At 60.7% G+C, this 17676-nt stretch overlaps 1 protein-coding gene across 12 annotated transcripts in view; it reads left to right on the top strand.

Annotated features, from left to right (window-relative positions):
- ZMIZ1 (zinc finger MIZ-type containing 1) overlaps positions 1 to 17427 on the top strand; it is a 218695-nt gene extending 201268 nt beyond the window's left edge. For 11 of the 12 annotated variants that reach the window (XM_059662233.1, XM_059662232.1, XM_059662238.1 and 8 more), the window contains 12 exons: positions 491 to 568; positions 1171 to 1345; positions 1866 to 2007; positions 3507 to 3717; positions 4245 to 4350; positions 5245 to 5405; positions 6355 to 6422; positions 6720 to 6788; positions 7187 to 7431; positions 8685 to 8851; positions 12331 to 12588; positions 13945 to 17427. In XM_059662233.1, the coding sequence (XP_059518216.1) occupies positions 491 to 568; positions 1171 to 1345; positions 1866 to 2007; positions 3507 to 3717; positions 4245 to 4350; positions 5245 to 5405; positions 6355 to 6422; positions 6720 to 6788; positions 7187 to 7431; positions 8685 to 8851; positions 12331 to 12588; positions 13945 to 14052 (1788 nt within the window). In that variant the 3' untranslated portion in view covers positions 14053 to 17427. The remainder of the gene's footprint in view (positions 1 to 490; positions 569 to 1170; positions 1346 to 1865; positions 2008 to 3506; positions 3718 to 4244; positions 4351 to 5244; positions 5406 to 6354; positions 6423 to 6719; positions 6789 to 7186; positions 7432 to 8684; positions 8852 to 12330; positions 12589 to 13944) is intronic. The other variant, XM_059662240.1, reaches the window with a different exon arrangement.
- The last annotated feature ends 249 nt before the right edge of the window (positions 17428 to 17676 follow it).

Raw genomic sequence — 17676 nt, 5'->3', positions numbered from 1 at the left:
GTTGCCTCGGTGTCTCGTGGTTCCACCTGCGCTGGCCGCCTCGCATTCCCCGGAGGTAGCTGCCGTATTTATCCTTCCTTTTGGTGGACATTGGGTTTTTCTGACTTTTCGCTTTTGAAATGATACTACGATGAATGTCTTCAGGCACATAGTGTCTTCCTTCTTTGGGATTAGAAGACTCTGGAAATAGCTTACATGTATTTGCCAAGGAATTATGTCAACTGACAAGGCCACCTGCCTTGTGGCATTACTATTTTTGCTCCGACTTCGGCACAATCGTGTTTGTGTTTTTGTAAGCTCTTTTGCTAAGTTAGTAACTGTGGACAGAGAGAAGGGGAACGCCGCCCCCAGGGGGTGAGCTGCTCTACCCCCTCTGCTCCCCACCCAGCACGGGGGGCCTCTTCAGCACCCCTGTACTCCCGGCAGATTTCATTGCAGGGGGGAGAGCGGCTTTCTCTCCACTCACGTGCTCTTGATCTTGCTTTCACAGCCGGAGCAGTTTAATGGACAGAATAACACCTTCTCGGGAAGCAGCTACAGTAACTACAGCCAAGGGAACGTCAATAGGGTGCGTAGTTTTTGTCTTAGGACCTATGCCCCGAGTGCCTCTGAATGTGAGGGGGGCCTGGCGATGGGGTGCGCTCTCAGGTCATCTGCTCTGGGGCACATGTGCCTGGCCAGAGAATCCGCAACTTCGGGTGGCGGGGCGGGGGTGGGGGGGGTGGCATATGGGTGGCCCTGGCCGGTCCTGGAAGAGAGCAAGGTGGGGACTAAGAGAGAAAGGGAGAGGGGCTCTTGGGGAGCCACTGCCCTATGATGCTGCAGACCCCAGTGGGCTGGCCCAGAGTCACAATGTGGGAGCAGGAACCCTGGGCTTGACCCAGCTCTTTCCTCCCGGTGTTACATCAAAGAAGTCCCCATCACTCAGGGCCTGGGTCCCCATTGGTCAAATGGGCTGGGGGGGCCCTGCAACTCCTACCTGTTTTCTGATGGGGTCAGAAGCCTGGGTGCAGCCAAGAAGGAGGGAGTAGTTTTTCCAGGGGCTCTCCTTCCTCAGGGGAGCAGGGCCCATAGCCTAGGACCTGGGTTGGGTGGGGTGTATGTCCACAGCCATGGACCCTTCTCTCTCTGTGACCCCATAACCTATGTGTGGCTTCTCTTTTCTTACAGCCTCCCAGGCCAGTTCCTGTGGCAAATTACCCCCACTCGCCTGTTCCAGGGAATCCCACACCCCCCATGACCCCTGGGAGCAGCATCCCCCCATACCTGTCCCCCAGCCAAGATGTTAAGCCACCCTTCCCGCCTGACATCAAGCCAAATATGAGTGCTCTGCCACCACCCCCAGGTGAGCGCCCCACTCTCCCTGACTGTGTCTGGCCAGGAGCCAGGGGCTTGGAGGTTGCCCTGCTTTTGGGGACTGGGCATGTAGAAAGGGCAGGAGGGCTTGAAAGCCACACCCAGAAGGGAAATCTGAGGTGGGGTTCACCTGCCAGCACCCTCCACCTGCCAGCACCCTCATCACCTGCCTACCTACCACCTGAGGCTGGGGGAGAAGCAGCTGGGAAGGGTCTGGGAGAGGAAGCCGGGGCTCCCAGAGCAGGGAGCCTGTGGGGGGAGGAGGAGACAGGGATGGTCGGGATGGGGCCTGGTAGACTGGGAGAAGTGATGGGCTCGCTGGTGTATAGTAGAGCACACAGCCCAACTTCTGTGGCCCTGTTTGCACCCACACCTGTGTGTTCCTCTGAGCATGCAGCCAAGGGTGCGTGTGATGGGGGTGAATGAGCCCCCCCACGCCCCGGAGCCCACACTTCTGTGTGCCCGTGGCGGCCAGAGGCCTGTGGCTCATCGACTCCTCCCCCACCCAGCCACCCACAATGACGAGCTGCGGCTCACGTTCCCCGTGCGGGATGGCGTGGTGCTGGAGCCCTTCCGCCTTGAGCACAACCTGGCCGTCAGCAACCATGTCTTTCACCTGCGGCCCACAGTCCACCAGACGCTGATGTGGAGGTGAGTTCAGGGCGGGGGCACGGGCCCAGGCTGGGTGGGGAAGGCCCTGGGGGTGACATCAGCCTGCCACCTTCACCTGTTCAGCAACATTGGCTGGGCCCTCCGTGCACAAGGCCCTGGGGCTGTCATGGGGAGCCTGCAGGCACAGGCGAGACAGACAAGCAACCTTCCCATGTGGCCTGAGGGAAGAGAGCTGTCACTCACCCCAGTCCCAAGACCTACAGGCTGCGCGCAGGGTGTTAAGGGCAGAGGCCCTGAGCTGGCAAGAGGAACTTGAGAGCAGCTCCTTGTGGCCAGAGCAGGAATGTGGAGAGAGAAGCTGGAGTGAGAACAGGGCTGGGTGGGGCAGAAGGACAAGCCTTGCAGATGCGGGGCTGCCACCTGGCGGGACTGCTGCTCAGACACCAGGGCAGGCGTCTGAGCGGCTGGAGGTCCCTGCTGGGCCAGGCCCTGTGTTCCCTGCCTTCCATGCCTGATCTTTGACCTTTTGAGTAGGCAGTGCTTACCCAGTTAACAATGAGGAAACGGAGGCCAGAGAAGCTGATTAGCTTGGAGGGTTCTCACAGCTGGAAAGGGGCGGAGCTGGGACATGGGCCTGGGTCTCTTGGATGCCAGAACTTGGTGGTGCCTGCACCCTCAGTCCTTCCTTCCAAGGCAGGACTCGATTCCATGCCATGCCTGTGACCAGGGCCACTCAGCTGCCCAGTGAGCACTTCCGAGGCAGGAGATGGCCTGAGATGGTGCATGCACACACCTGCCCACACACCTGCCACCTCGAGCAGGCTGCAGTGAGGGCCAGAGACAGCTGGGTGTCTGTGAGGGCATGCATGCGGCTCAGGTGCTCAGCAGGAAGGTGGAGAGACCCTGGTGCAGGGGCCCTGCTCACCCACCCCTCCTTACCCATGAGTGCCCTGTCTATGAGGTTTCCTGTAGCCCTGCTGGGTTTCATGTGTATGTGGTCACTGCTGGGCTTGTGGGGACTCCTTTTAGTGATGTGTCTTCAAGTCCCACTCGGGGGGACTAAGCCAGACCCCACCCTGGCCTGGGTGCTTCTCCCACACAACAGGAGCCTTGCAATGGGCATAATCAGCCTTTCGCTGGTCTCGTCGAATAAGTGTCTTTTTGTTCCTCTGTCCCTGTCAGGAGGGGGGGGGGTGCGCGGGGGGGGGAGGCAGGCATCGCCCTTATAGAGTAGGGGCTGGAGACCATGGCTGGGGCGGGGGGGGGGGGTGGCTGGAGTGAATGGGTATGTGGAGTTATGGGGGGAACTGGGTTGTTGGGATGGGTTTTGATTGGAGGTGGGGGCAGCAGGAATATCCAGGGTGAGAGAGGAGAGCTTGGGGAGGCTGGGGGAGCAGTTGAGGCCAAGGATACGGTCTGCATGACACATGGGGCTGCATTGAGTTCGGGAGGCGTGGCCTGGCGAGGTGTCATGGAGGCCACGGGCAGCCCCCTGGCAGAGCCGACCTGAGCCCCGCGTCACCCCGCCCCACCCCCAGGTCTGACCTGGAGCTGCAGTTCAAGTGCTACCACCACGAGGACCGGCAGATGAACACCAACTGGCCGGCCTCGGTGCAGGTCAGTGTGAACGCCACGCCCCTCACCATCGAGCGCGGCGACAACAAGACCTCCCACAAGCCCCTGCACCTCAAGCACGTGTGCCAGCCCGGCCGCAACACCATCCAGATCACCGTCACGGCCTGCTGCTGTGTGAGTGTGGGGGAGCGCTGGGCACAGCACAGGGAGCCAAGGTCCTCGACCCCCCTTCTCAGCCTTGTCCTTGGGTCTTCGTGCCCTATCCCCACAGCCACTGAAGTGTTCTTTTAGGAGCACACCCCAGAAACGTACAGGGACACTCTCGGGCAGAAAGGGTGGAGGATGCAGGGGGGGCGGGGGGCAGTGGTGGGCAGGGCTGGGAAGTGAGGCAGGCTCCAGTCCTGATGCCCAGTGTCCCCTGACCCATCCCAGGCCGCTTCAGTGTCTGTCATAGCCTTGTTGGCTTAGAGCAGAGGCAGCTGCTCCCAGATAGTGACCTGGGTCCCTTGACTCCCAGGTCTAAGGACACGTCCTGGCCCTTGAGGGCTTTCTCCCCCAGGTCTCGGGGCACCTTCTCCTGATTGTATGTCACTGTGGACATGGCCTCCTAGGGGCCTCGGGTACAGGGACAGCCGAAGAGGCTACAGGTGGGTGGGCCATGGGGGCCGTGGGACAAGACCAAGCATCACTCTTCCTCGCAGTCCCACCTCTTCGTGCTGCAGCTGGTCCACCGGCCGTCCGTGCGCTCCGTGCTGCAAGGCCTCCTCAAGAAGCGCCTCCTGCCCGCTGAGCACTGCATCACCAAAAGTGAGTGCGCGCCAGACCCCAGCCTCCCAGGCACGGCCCATCGGGGACCTTTGGTTCCGTGTGCGACACCCCAGGGCCCTGAGTGGTCCTTGACACCACACCCCAGCCCTAGCTCCTGCCCCCCTCCGGGGCCATGGCGATGATCCAATGAGCAGGGAACTGTAGGACCCGGTGGGAATCCTGACCCACTGGGTGCACATCACAGGATGTGAGGCTGGTTAACACAAGCCTGTCCTGTGGTGCAGACAGGCCAGGTGGGCTGCCTAGAGGAGGTGAGCACCTGGAAGGATGGGAAGACCTGGAGAAGGGAGGCATCTTCACTGGGAGGGAGGCCCCCACAGCTCACGCCTAACTGTAGACAAAACGACTTGTCTCAGAGTCCGTCCCTTTGGAGGAGTCCCCAGGAGACTGTTCTGGGGGCGCCATGCGGGGAGGTGCCCTGCTGCTCCTCCCTGTGGTTATGCTGCACGTTACCGCCTGCTCCCGAGAACCCCGCCGGGCAGTCCGTTGTCCATTCTCGTTTCCACACTCACAGAATTAAGTGCAGAAGCGCCTGAGGAGGCTCCGCTGACCCAGAAAATCAGTGGAGAAGTGCCAGATGGGGTTTCTGCAAGTGTTGCAGAAAGTCCCCTTCTTAGGAAGGCGGGGCTTGTTCTGCGGAGCCTGGGACACTGGCGCGGTCCCTCCAGGTGCACGCGCACTCCACACGTGTCGTACGTGGGGCTGCCGTTGCAGAATGCGGGGCGCCGGGGGTACCCGGCAGGCTGAGCTCCCTTGGCTAGTTATTCACAGAGCCTCCCAGTGTCGGGGAGGGCAGAGAACCAGTGTTTCAGCTGCTTGAGGAAGTGGGGAGGGGCCTGCCCTCCTCACCCACCTGTGCCTCCCACCCCGCAGTCAAGCGGAACTTCAGCAGCGTGGCAGCCTCGTCAGGCAACACAACCCTCAATGGGGAAGACGGCGTGGAGCAGACGGCCATCAAAGTGTCTCTGAAGTGCCCCATCACATTCCGGCGCATCCAGCTGCCTGCTCGAGGTCATGACTGCAAGCACGTCCAGGTGAGCCGCCCGCAGAGCCGCTGGTGTCTGGCCGGGGCGGTGAGGGGAGGGCATGGGGCCGCAGGGCCTGCCCCTGACCTCTGAAGGCCACAGTAGCCACCAGCAGTGATTCCACCACGTCAGCCATCATTTACTCTTGGAGCATCTACGTGCTCGGGGCTGGGGCCAGGAGGCTGCAGAACTGGATTTAGGCTGTTCCTGCCCCGGCAGATGGCAGGTGCCAGCTGGAAATCCCGCCCATACAGCCCCGGCTGGTTCAGAACCTGAGATAGGGACGCCTCTGCCCGGTCACTGCTGAGTTCCAGGGCCTTGCCCGAGCAGGTGCTCAGGAAATGAGTGACCGTCACAGTCCGGGTGGCTACAGCAGACGCTGTGCAGATGCGGGCAGCCCGGCGTGGCGGGGTTCACCGTCCTGGGGCTGCTCAGGGAAGGAATCCCAGAAGAGGGTGTGGGAAGCCATCCAGGAGGAGCCGGGTGTGGCCTGCGGGGTGGGCAGGAGGACAATAGGCTTCGGGCCGGGCCAGCTGCCCTCTCAGCCCCACCCTCCCACTCACCCTCCCAGGGCTTCCTATGGGAGGACGATGTGGGCAAGATGGACACCTGGTCACTTATTTGACACACACTGGACCACATATGTCCTCAGTACCTGGGCTGGGCGGGTGGGAGACTGGAGTCCATGCTGCCCCAGCCTCAGCGAGAGGGGCAGTTAAGGGCAGCTGCAGGGGAACCAGGAAGGATGTAGGCACAGGGTGGTGTGAGGGGGCCTGGGCAGAGGTGTGCGGGGACAGAAAAGTAACCCCACCCACCAGCCAGCCCTGCATCTCTCCACCATGTCTCCCTCCCTGGTGGGAGGCCTTCATAGGGTCTCGGGAGCAATAGCATTGCATCAAAGCAGTTTCTGAGAGTCCTGACCGCTTCTGTCTGTCTGTCTGTCTGTCGGCCTCTGCAGTGCTTTGACCTGGAATCATACCTGCAGCTGAATTGTGAGAGAGGGACCTGGCGGTGTCCTGTGTGCAAGTGAGTGACACCCACCCCAGCGGAGCTCCTCGGCCCCCCGGCCCTGCTCTTTGGGGTCCAGCACCTCCGCCGGCCCTAAGAGCCAGCGGGAACCCACCTACAGCAGAGGCTCGGATGACAGGAGCTGTGCATAGTCATACTCCCCTTTGTCAAGCGGTCACAGGGCCGCCTCCTGGCAGTGCCTGCAGCATAACCAGCAGCGGGGACAGGGTGTGGTTGACACAGTGGGCGGGATGGGCTGTGTCCCCACCCCTTAGGGTCCAGGAGCACGGCCAAGCCTTTTCTCTCCCTTTCCAGTAAAACTGCTCTGCTGGAGGGCCTGGAGGTGGATCAGTACATGTGGGGCATCCTGAATGCCATCCAACAGTAAGTGGCTCCCAGCGAGGGGCGTGGGGGGCAGGGGGCGGGGATGGCAGCCTGGATTGGGGGGATGAGCATGTCAACATCCCTGACACCCTTACCCCATCTCTCACCTTCCTCTGACTTTGCCTCTGTGGCTCCTGTACCTGGGTGCAAATGCACTTTCCAGAAAGGACCAAACTCAGCCAGGGTAGGAAGCTGACAATGCCCCCAGCAGCCACTTCCTGGGTGGGGCCAGCTGCCTGGTGCCCGGCCACTTACTTTTCCTAGCCTCCGTCTCCCTCTCTCTCACATGCTATACAAACCCCATACCTCTGTCATAGGCCTGGGGCAGGGGACCTGGGCAAGGACACCTCGTGTCCCAGCTCAGCCCCCTGCAGCCTCAGCTCTGCCCCCTCCCCCAGCTCCGAGTTCGAAGAGGTCACCATCGACCCCACGTGCAGCTGGCGGCCAGTGCCCATCAAGTCGGACCTGCACATTAAGGATGACCCTGACGGCATCCCCTCCAAGCGGTTCAAGACCATGAGTCCCAGCCAGATGATCATGCCCAACGTCATGGAGATGATCGCAGCCCTGGGCCCTGGCCCGTCCCCCTACCCACTCCCGCCTCCGCCTGGGGCCAACAACTCCAACGACTACAGCAACCAAGGTGGGTGACGCCAGACAAGGAGGGCAGCACCGGGGTCCCAGCGGAGGCAAAGGACCTCTTTGCTGATGGTGGCAGGAGGGGGGGCGCAGGGAGGGTGTGAAGAGGCAGAGGTGGCATACGCCCCACAGGACAATCCCACATCACTGGACTTGGGGGTACGGCAGCCCATGCACCTCCCACCTTAGTCCAACTGCCTGTTCCATCCAGCCCTGTGGTTGGCGCCCAGCTGGGAAGCCTGAGTGAAGAGCTGCCCCAGGAGCCAGCCTCCGGCCTCTCCCACCCACTCTGCCTGGCCTGCTCCTGACTCCAGGCAGGCAGGTGCCAAGCCCAGGGGCTCCCGAGCCTGCTTTGCTGGGGGCACACTGCCACCCTTTCCCCAGCCTCAGTGCTCACTGGGACCAGCAGAATACTCTCACGTGGAGTTCTCTGCCCCCGCCCCCCAACTCAGTGACATCTATATTGTCCCTGTCTCTGCAATGCTGCCACCCTGCCAGGGGCAGAGTCCCAGGGTTTGGAGCTCCAGCCTTGGGCTACCAAGGTCACCATCACTGACCTCGTGCTCTCTGGTGCCCAGACCAAGCTTCACCGTATGGCCATTTCTAGAAAGTACCCGCCCCCTCGGACACGGGGCAGCAGCTCCCTCCTAGGACCCTGCTCTTAGGCCCACAGAGCTCCTGGGTAATGCAGGCCCGGAGAGGCTAGCCCACCCAGCGGTGTCCCACAGCACGTGTCCGCAGCAGGCCAAGGCCCAGCTTCCCCGGGTGCTGATCTGACCTCGCCAAGGCCACGTGCTGGGGCACAGCAGCCGGGAGGCCAGACAGCTGGCTTCTAATGGTGTCGTCTGGATTCTGACGCAGTTTTCTTTGTGAACTTGGCAGCTCTGACCCGCTCTGGGATGGTCGTCCCAGCCATGAGGTGCAGCCCTGTGGCGGCTGTGGGGGAAGCAGGTCCAGGGGCTAGCTCGGCATATCCTGCGGAGGCCTGAGACGTGGGCCTCACTCCGTGTCCCCTGCCCACAGGGACCAGGCCCCCCTTTCTCCCACTCCGCCGCTCCTAGCTGTAGAGCAGCACAGGCCCTGGGGCTGAGGCCCACTGGACGAGGTCGCATGGCTGCCCATGGCACAGCCTGGATGCTGAGGCTGCAGGAGCCAGCTCAGGCCTCAAAGGACAGGACTCGATTTTTAATTTACACGCCGCCTGCAACCCAGGGGTGCTGTCTTCCCTCCCGTGACCCCGCCCATTGTTCCCCCCAGGCAACAACTACCAGGGCCACGGCAACTTTGACTTCCCCCATGGGAATCCCGGTGGGACGTCCATGAACGACTTCATGCATGGCCCCCCCCAGCTCTCCCACCCGCCAGACATGCCCAACAACATGGCTGCCCTGGAGAAGCCCCTCAGCCACCCCATGCAGGAAACTGTGAGTACCGCTTCCTCATCCCACCTCCTAGCCCCCACCTCCATGTGGGGCTGACAGGCAGACGGCTCCCCCAGCACCTTCTAGTGTTTGCTCATTCCTCCCAGGCCAAGGGGAGGGCTGAGAATTGGGTTTGAGGCTCAGGAAGGAGTGAGAGACTATCTGGGCTGGGTCATAGCCCATCGGCACCCTTGGACCTGTTTCACCCAGGACACAGGCTCAGGAGATGGAAGCCTCAGGCTCCTCCCTGCACACACACATGTACACCCCATGTATAGCCTCACACACATGCACACCCCATGTACAGCCTCACACACATGCACACCCCATGTACAGCCTCACACACATGCACACCATCTACAGCCTCACACACATGCACACCCCATTTACAGCCTCACACACATGCACACCATCTACAGCCTCACAAACATGCACACCCCATGTACAGCCTCACACACATGCACACCATCTACAGCCTCACACACATGCACACCCCATCTACAGCCTCACACACATGCACACCCCATCTACAACCTCACTGTACACATCCCCACATGCCACTCCCTCCCTCTCTCCCCTACTTACACCCACTCTTACATTATCTTACTGTAGCCCCGGCCATGTAGAATTCTGTCCCAAACCCAGGCACTTACTCCCCAGGGGTCTGAATCCTTGGGGCATCACCACCTCCTGCAAAAAGAAATGCCGGGAAATCTGCTTCTCCGGGCGCATTCACTCCTGTCCCATTTTACCTGTCACACATCCCTGCACTCCTGAGAAAGCCCTTGCGGGCAAGGTGTCCATTGCCACCCAGAGGCCTCCCGCCCCGTGGCCCTGGCGGCAGAGGTGGGAGGCCAGTGAGCACTGGATGCTTCCACTCGATTTAGCAAGCGTTTCCTTAGCCTGGGCCCGGCTGGGCCTTGTCCCTGATGGAAGCAGGACAGACGCGGGCCTTGCACTAATGGAGCCAAGTTCTGGCAGGGCCCGAGTGGACAAGAACAGTCGGGGTTTGGGGGAAGCCCGAGGGCCGAAGGCTGAGGCTTCAGTGATTCTGGCTGCTCCTGAGAGGGGAGGAGTGGGAGGAGGCTGGTGAGGCCCAGCAGGGGGTCCTGGGCCACAGGGCAGGAGGGAAGGGCCAGGGCTCCCACAGAGGGGTCCTGTTTGGCAGCAGGTTGGGTCATCCTACACCGGAAGGCGCCAGTCAGGCCCTTCGTCACGTGGCCTGGAAGGAAGGGGCCTCTGGGCTGGGCTGTGTCCCACACACCAGACATGGAGGTGGCCCTGCCACCGAGAGCGGGCCGTCCTGGGGCCAGAGCCACCCGATGGTTAGCACAGGGACAGAACCAGGAATCTGGGTGAGGGGCGCTGTAGCAGCTTTCCCGCAGGACCCCCGAATGCCAGGTCAGAAATAGCTGCTTTCTTGGGGCTTCGGCTAGGTACTTTCTGCCCTGTGGGGCTCCCTACTTCTGGGGTCCTTTCCCAGCCCTGCCCCCCCAGGACCTCAGCATTCCGTGGCCAGCACCCCACACCCCCCGACTTTCAGTGCTGCATATCCAGAGTCCTCACAATCCCCAGCACCCCACACCCCCTGACTCTCACATGCTGCACATCCAGAGCCCTCACAGTCCCCAGCGCCCCACACCCCCCGACTCTCACATGCTGCACATCGGAGCCTCACAATCCCCAGCGCTGGCAAATGGCAGCAGATGTCGTTTGCCTGTGTCCAGCGGGGCTTTCTCTTGCCTTGTTAGCCCTGCGTCTGGTTCCTCGGGGATCTAAGCCTATGAGTTGACTTCACGGTCCCCCATGAGGCTCCCCAAATATGCACTGTCCTTCCCCATTTCTGGGCTCTCTGTAGATGGCAACTGGACCCAGAAGTACAGCGGTGCAGCGGTGCAAGGTGGGGTGGGGTGGTGCGGTCACAGATGAACGCCCCCCACACCTGCCCCGCCAGGGCAGCCTGCCCCAGCTGAGCACACGGCTGTCCAGGAGTCCCCTGTGTGCAGGGACTGCCGGGAGGGCTTCAGCCAGGTGGCAGGTCGACGGGTATTGTCAGCAGGTCCAGAGAGCACCTGCCCCTGACTCCAGCAGAATGTCAGGGCCACAGGGAACAGCTGTGTCAGCACATCTGGAGACTGTCCTGGGCTGGGATGCCCCAGGAGTATGGAGCCCCTCCTGCCCCCCAGAATGTGCCCTGTGGGGCATCCACAGGCAGGGGTGGGAGTCAGAAGCTGGCCCTATCCCTCCGGTCCTCCTGGTCCTTCTCACCGTATGTGTACCCCACCCTCGGTGCCCTGGGCCCCGATCTCAGAGCCCCGGCTGGCGGGACACTGCTCCGAGGGGCCACCTGGGCCAAGGGCAGAGGCCAGCCCACAGCAAGAGGGAACCGGAAGAGGAACTAGTCTAGAGAAGATCAGGGAAGGTGTGGCTGCCATTTTCAAACCCACAAAGGGAAAAAGGAATGCTTCGTGTGACCCAAAAGGTGGGGAGGGGAGGATGTACCAAAGACCAAGGAGACATTTGCTCACCAGGCTGCCCTGGTGAGTCCGTGCGCTCCCCTCACTGGCAGTGCGCATGGGCCGAGGGCCTGCAGGTATGCTGGGGGAGGGGGAGGGCTGGACTCAGACTTTCTCTTCGAGACCCAAGCTCTGAAGGAAGGGGGACAGCCAACAGACCAGCAGTAAAGTTTAAGCCCCACGCACCACCTCCCCTGCCCACCCACAGCCCCCATGTTCAGGGCATATGCCCACGGGAGAAAGTGGGTCCTCTAGTTCACCTGTCCAGAGAGGCACCACCCACCTCCACCTTAGCAAGGCGGCCCCTGGGCAAGCCCTGGTGCCCCTGGAGGGGGGAGGTGCCCGCCTTCTGTAGCGCCCCGGGGTACAGCAGTAGGTGGGTGGCAGGAGGAAGAGTCTGGGAGGCCCCAGTTCTCCCTGCCCCAGGGCACCAGGCAGGGCCAGTACCGAGGCTCCTGGAGGAAACCTGTGTGCCCACTTGGGGGGCACAGACCCATGAGCTGCACGCCTGCCCCATGCTGTCTGTCCGTGTCTGCTCTCCTCCCCCGGCCCTTGGCGCCCGCACCATGCTGCCAGCAGCACCTCCCACCCGCGCCCTGGGAACCTGCCCACTGTGCTTGTCCATCCTGCCCTCGCTGTTGTTCATTGTGGTGAAGTCCAGGCTGGGAGGCGCTGTCTGCTCGTCTCGGAGCCCCTGGCCACCTCCCTCCTGGACCCACAGCCTCAGACACCCCCTCCCCATTTTGCCCTCCATAGCCTCCCCAACTGGCAGTTCTGGGGGAGGATTTTGTTTGTTTCTCTGCAAAAAAAAAAAAAAACAAGAGCAGCATTCAGCTTTGTAGGGGGTGGCTCTGTTTTGGGGGTGTGTTGTTTTCCTGGTTTTGTTTGGTTCTCATTTCTCCAGGCATCCGTCGCTGTGCCTCGTCACCTCACCTCTCTTTTCTCCTGCTCTCTCCTCCTCCACAGATGCCACACGCTGGCAGTTCTGACCAGCCCCATCCCTCCATACAACAAGGTTTGCACGTCCCACACCCCAGCAGCCAGTCAGGGCCTCCATTACATCACAGTGGGGCTCCTCCTCCTCCTTCCCAGCCTCCCCGGCAACCGCCACAGGCCGCTCCCAGCAACCATCCACACAGCGACCTGACCTTTAACCCCTCCTCAGCCTTAGAGGGTCAGGCCGGAGCGCAGGGAGCATCCGACATGCCGGAGCCTTCGCTGGATGTAAGTTGGGGTCCCCACTTGCCTTGGCCTGGGGCTAGGCCTGGCGCCCGAGACCTGCCCAAAGAGCAGGGCTGGGTGTTGAGGCTCAAGGCCCGGGTGGAGGAGGTGTAGCTGTGAGGGGCTGGGTGGGTGGTGTGTGGGCCCAGGCAGCTTGTCTCCCCTGGCTTCAAAACCAGGAACCCCCACCATGGGGAAGCCTCACTGAGGGTCCAAGGGTCCCCTCCCCTGTCCTCCCAGCCCCTGCCCCTCGCCCCCTGCAGCCCAGCCTCACTCCACCTTCCCCAGGCCCTCACAGAGTCCCTCTGGGCCCGGTCTGGAGGCAGCGTAGGAGGCTCCTGCCCTTCTCCCCCTCCCCTCCTCCCCTCTCCGCCCACATTGAGTTTGCCATCTCCGTGTCTGCCACACTCTCTGGTCGGGCAGGGGAGGGGCTGGAATGACAGCCCCTCTGTCTCACTGGTGTGTGTCTGTCTCCAGTTTCTTGTCCGTGTGTTATCCATGCCCTTGCTTCTGCTTGCTCCATCGCTCACTCTGAGACAGGCCCCTGGACGGGGTGCGAGGGGCCAGCCTCCGGTCACGGGGGCTGCTGAGGCGGACGTGGGAGGCTGAGACTCAGTCTCCCGCCTGAGAGCTGGACGGCCTGAAAGATGGGAGGAGATGCTCGGAATGCTGGGGGCGGGCCAGGGCGAGACAGGAAACCCACAGAACTTCCCCTCCCTCCCCAGCCCCAGGCTCTAGCTTTCCAGGAAGGAGGCCTGCCCTCTCCTGAGCCGCTCCTGCCCTGCAGTCCCAGCCCCATCACCCGTGGCCCCGCAGTGCCAGTCTGGGGTGAATGGGGTCACGGGGCTCTGCCCAGCTCTCCTCCACCAAGCAGGCCAGGGGGTGCCTTAGATTCACGAGGCCCCCCTGTGACAGGAAGACTCCGAGGGCCTCAGGGTAGAGGGTAGGAACCCTGCAGCCTCTGCCCAGGGCCATGCTGCCAGCCCGCCAGGGGCCTGCCAAGGAGCGGAGAGCGAGGGATCCGGGCAGCAGGAGCTGCAGGAACCGCCTCTATTCACTTGGGTTCCGCTGGGAGGCCCACTGGACCTGCAGGTCCTTGGGGCAGGTGCCAGGGCCAGAGGGTCTGCTGCGAGGAAGCCTCGCCCCGCCAGGGCCTTCCCAGCTGGTGGGCTTGAAACGAGCGTGGGTGCCCGACCACACGTGGCCACGGGCGTTTGGGGACAGCTAGCGCGGCTCGTTTCCCCTGTCGGGCCAGGACCCTGGGAGGCAGGCAGGCAAGGGAACGGGCATGGGGATGCCCCGTGTCCCTCACCAGCCCCTCCTCCGGCACCTCATCTGGCTTCTGTATTTCTCCTCCAGCTCCTGCCAGAACTCACAAATCCCGACGAGCTCCTCTCGTACCTGGACCCCCCCGACCTGCCGAGCAATAGTAACGATGACCTCCTGTCTCTCTTTGAGAACAACTGAAGCCCGCCCTCCGCCGGGGCCACCCCTCCCCACTCCGCTCCCTCCCGTCGTCCCACACACTGTCCCGCTGGGAGCTGGTCCTCAGACCCTCCCCCCTGCCGTGGCCTCAGAGCGGAGGGGCGGAGGGTGCCCTGTGAAGGCTGTGGTCTGGAGCCGGCCGGAAGATGACCCTGATGATGGGAGCGCGGTGAGAGGACACCCGACAGCTTCCTGGTCCCTCCGTGTGCTGACCCCCACGACCTCCAGTGGCCGCCAGGTTCTTCCAGTTTCCAAACTGTAACCCTGCCTCCCTGCTTCCTGGCCCAGAGCCTCCTTCTGTGACTGAGCCCAAAAGAAGCCCCCAGACCCAGGCGGCCGAGCCCTGGGGAGCAGTGACAGTCGGCTGCAGGGAGAACAGCCCGCCCACCACCGTCACCCACCACAGAAAAGCACAAGCCTCTGGGAAAGCCCACTCACGGAGGGGCCACGGTTGCCACTCGACCCCTGACCTCTAGCCAAGATACCCTGTAGACACTCTGTCTCAGCAAGCAGAGAAGGAGGACACGACCCTGTGTTTGAGAGAGGGTGTGCCGTTCCTGCTTGGGGGCTGGTGGGGAGAGGGTCAGGGCCTCCTCAGAGCCAGGGCAGCACAGCAGGTGGCTCCGCGACCTTTGGGCTCGGCTCGGGCCTGGGAGGGCAGAGAGCGAGTGCCCCGCGGAAATTATTGTGCCCTTAGTTGGGGGCGGGGGAATGCCGCCAGGTGGTCAGTAGGAACGGCAACTTAAAACTGCTCCAAGCCACTCCTGTTTTTGAACAACAGCCTAAAGCTACAAAGTCATCTGGAGAAGAGAACACTGGACTTGGACAGCAAGCAAACCGATTCTCCCATGTGTGCTGTGTCCGCCCTCCTGCTCCTCTCCCACCTCTCCCAGACTGTTATGTGGGACACCCACTTCCCTCTCTACTGATTCCCCTTTGTCCCCCGCAGACCAGACGGCCAGGTGGGATGGTGGAAAGGCACGGGAGATGCTGGGTCGGGTGTGTGCAGGCTTAGCAGCAGGAACCCGGCATCGGTATCTCCAGCCCCCGCTGTCTGGCTGCCGATGTCCGAGGCTGCTGTGTGTGCTGGGGTGCGCCCACAAGCATCAAGGGTGTTTGCATGGCTGCCTCAGGCACCGCGCTTGGCCGCCAGCCGCTCCCCTCTGTGTCCCTCTGCCGTCGAAAGCTCACCCCACACTCCTGCTGGCTCGGACAGAAGCAGCCTCTGGTTTTCCCTCCCACTGGGCCGACTGCTCTGAGTCTCCAGGTAGCTGTGTGTGCTCTGCTCCCTCCACCGCACGGCCTGGGACGCTGCTAGGCCGGCGGCTCACTTGTGTCACGTCTGTAAATTCGCTGCGCCCTCCCTGCTGCTGCCTGGGTCCTCCCGCTCTCCTGTCCACCTGTGTTCTCAGTCTCCGGCTCCCTGGGGCGGGGCAGGGCGGGGCGGGTGGTCCCAGCACTCCTCCGCCTCTGACCGGGACGGGCCTAGCTGTCGATTTCCAGTCACTACCAGCGGCCAGCACAAGGTTTCCGGAAGGAAAGCTGCCGTTGTCCGCTCCCACCTTGTTTCCTTTGTCCCGTTGTTGAGGTTTTTTCAAAAAGTGTGGTGTTCAGTATGCAAATCGATTATTTTAAGAATTGCTTTTGTAAATATCTTTGTGAATATTTTAGTATTGTCTTTGATAATCTTCAGCATTTTCATGACCTGGTTATAGCCTTTGCTGGTGTTTTTAAAATGCCTTGACTCAACGACAAAGACCGAGTCCTTTTTTTAAAAAAAACCACAAAAACAAAAAAGCAACCAGGGCTATTTGTACCGATGAAGGGACGAAGCGCAGAGGTGGCTGTGCTGTGAGTTAGAGACCAGGCTGCCCGCTGGGAGAGCCAGGCCCAGGCTGGTGGGACGAGACGCACCAGGGAGCACGCGGCCGTCCTTGCCCAGTGCCCATAGCCCCGGCTGGTAGGCTGGTGGGTCGGGCGTGTGGGAATGTTCCGCCCCAGACAGACTTACAGACACCTTCCCTAGAAGTTCCTGCTTCCTGCTGTGTACTTTTCCCCAGAGAGGCCTGGAGTTCGTTCTGGTTCTTGTCGGGGTGTCCCTGCTCTGCTCAGCTGACCTGCCCACAGCTTCCTAGTGCAGGAGGGCACTGCTCCCACAGCCCGGCTCCAGGCACCCCCTCCGCCCTCTCTGGGGAAGCTCGGGCCCCCACCAGCAAGTTCAGCAAAGAGCCTTCCTGAACCGAGGTGCCGAAGCCCGCCTCTGGGACGAACTCTTCCAGAGCGATTTGGGGGCCCGGCCAGGGAGCGAGGGAGGCATGAAGGCCCCCGGGGCTGGGAAAGCCCCAGCTGGTGGCAGGTTCCGGGGCAGCCTCCCCCAGCAGGGCAATTCTGAGCTCAGGAGATGCTTCCCTGATCCTGTTTGGATGACCACTTGGAGCCATAAGTAACCTCAGCAAAAACGAGGCCTCGGCAAGCCCCGCTCCGCGCCAGGCACGCACCAGGCCACAGCTGCCACTCCACGGACGGACAGGGCGCCGGCGGCCGGCTGGGAGGCCCACGTGCAGGCAATCACCCCATCTCCTTGGTTTGAAGCTTTACCCATGTATCATGTTCCCTGTAACCATTTTATTTTTTGAGAAATGTCTAATACTTTCTCCCTAATGGAAGCCCTACACCCCCAGAGAGCTACCTGTCTGCTCCCTCCGCCTGACCCACCGGGGCACGGTGATGTCAGCAGCAGCGACTCAAGCGACGTGTGTACATATGTAAATGAGAAATAGAGACATGTTAACAGATGCATTCATTTCCCTCGGAATGTGTATTGTTTTTATTTTACCAAACAAAAGGCTTGGAACTCCATCTTAACGTGAAAAACTAGATCCTGTTGTTAGCATTTGTGAGGTCTCTCTGCATCTGTCTCACTCTGTAATATACTCTGACCCCGTGTGGAAAGGAACTTTCGTTCTGTTTTGTTTTTATTTTACCTACATGTACTATTTAGCTTCAGTGTACTAGTCCTGCCACCTGTGTATTTTTAGGGTGCTATGGAAATAATGGAAAGAAATGGGGATTTCAGAAGAAAATTGTAACCAAATTCATACTTTGTATAATTTTTGATATCATGATCACAGGTGATTCACACGTACACACACATAGACACACCCACCGTGCAGCCCGAAGTAACTCCCACAGAAATCTCCATCGTCTTTGTACATCGTGTACAATGCAGTCATTTCATACTTTAAACTGCTCAGAAAAAGTAATTGTGGTTTCTAGTCTTGCAAAGCTGTATGTAGTTAGATGATGTGACAACTTCTAATATTTATCTAATAAATATGTATTCAGATGAAACCTGTATATTAGGTGTTCATGTGGTTATTTTGTATTTAAAGATCAAATTATTTGACTATTGCTAGACATTTCTATACTCTGTTGTAACACTGAGGTATCTCATTTGCCCATGTTAATTTTTTTCTAAATAAATGAACAAAAATGAAGGTTTGGCGAATTAGCTATTTTGTGAACGTTCAGGAGTGGTTTGGGCATTTTTGTTTTTGCTTTTAAACCACCACCCTGCCCAGTCACCCTGCGAAGGAAAAAGAAAGG

The sequence above is a fragment of the Myotis daubentonii genome, chromosome 13 (genome assembly GCF_963259705.1).
Source record: "Myotis daubentonii chromosome 13, mMyoDau2.1, whole genome shotgun sequence".
Classification (NCBI taxonomy): Eukaryota; Metazoa; Chordata; class Mammalia; order Chiroptera; family Vespertilionidae; genus Myotis; species Myotis daubentonii.
Note: the sequence above shows the minus strand (reverse complement) of the source record. Positions and strands in the feature narration are given on the sequence as shown.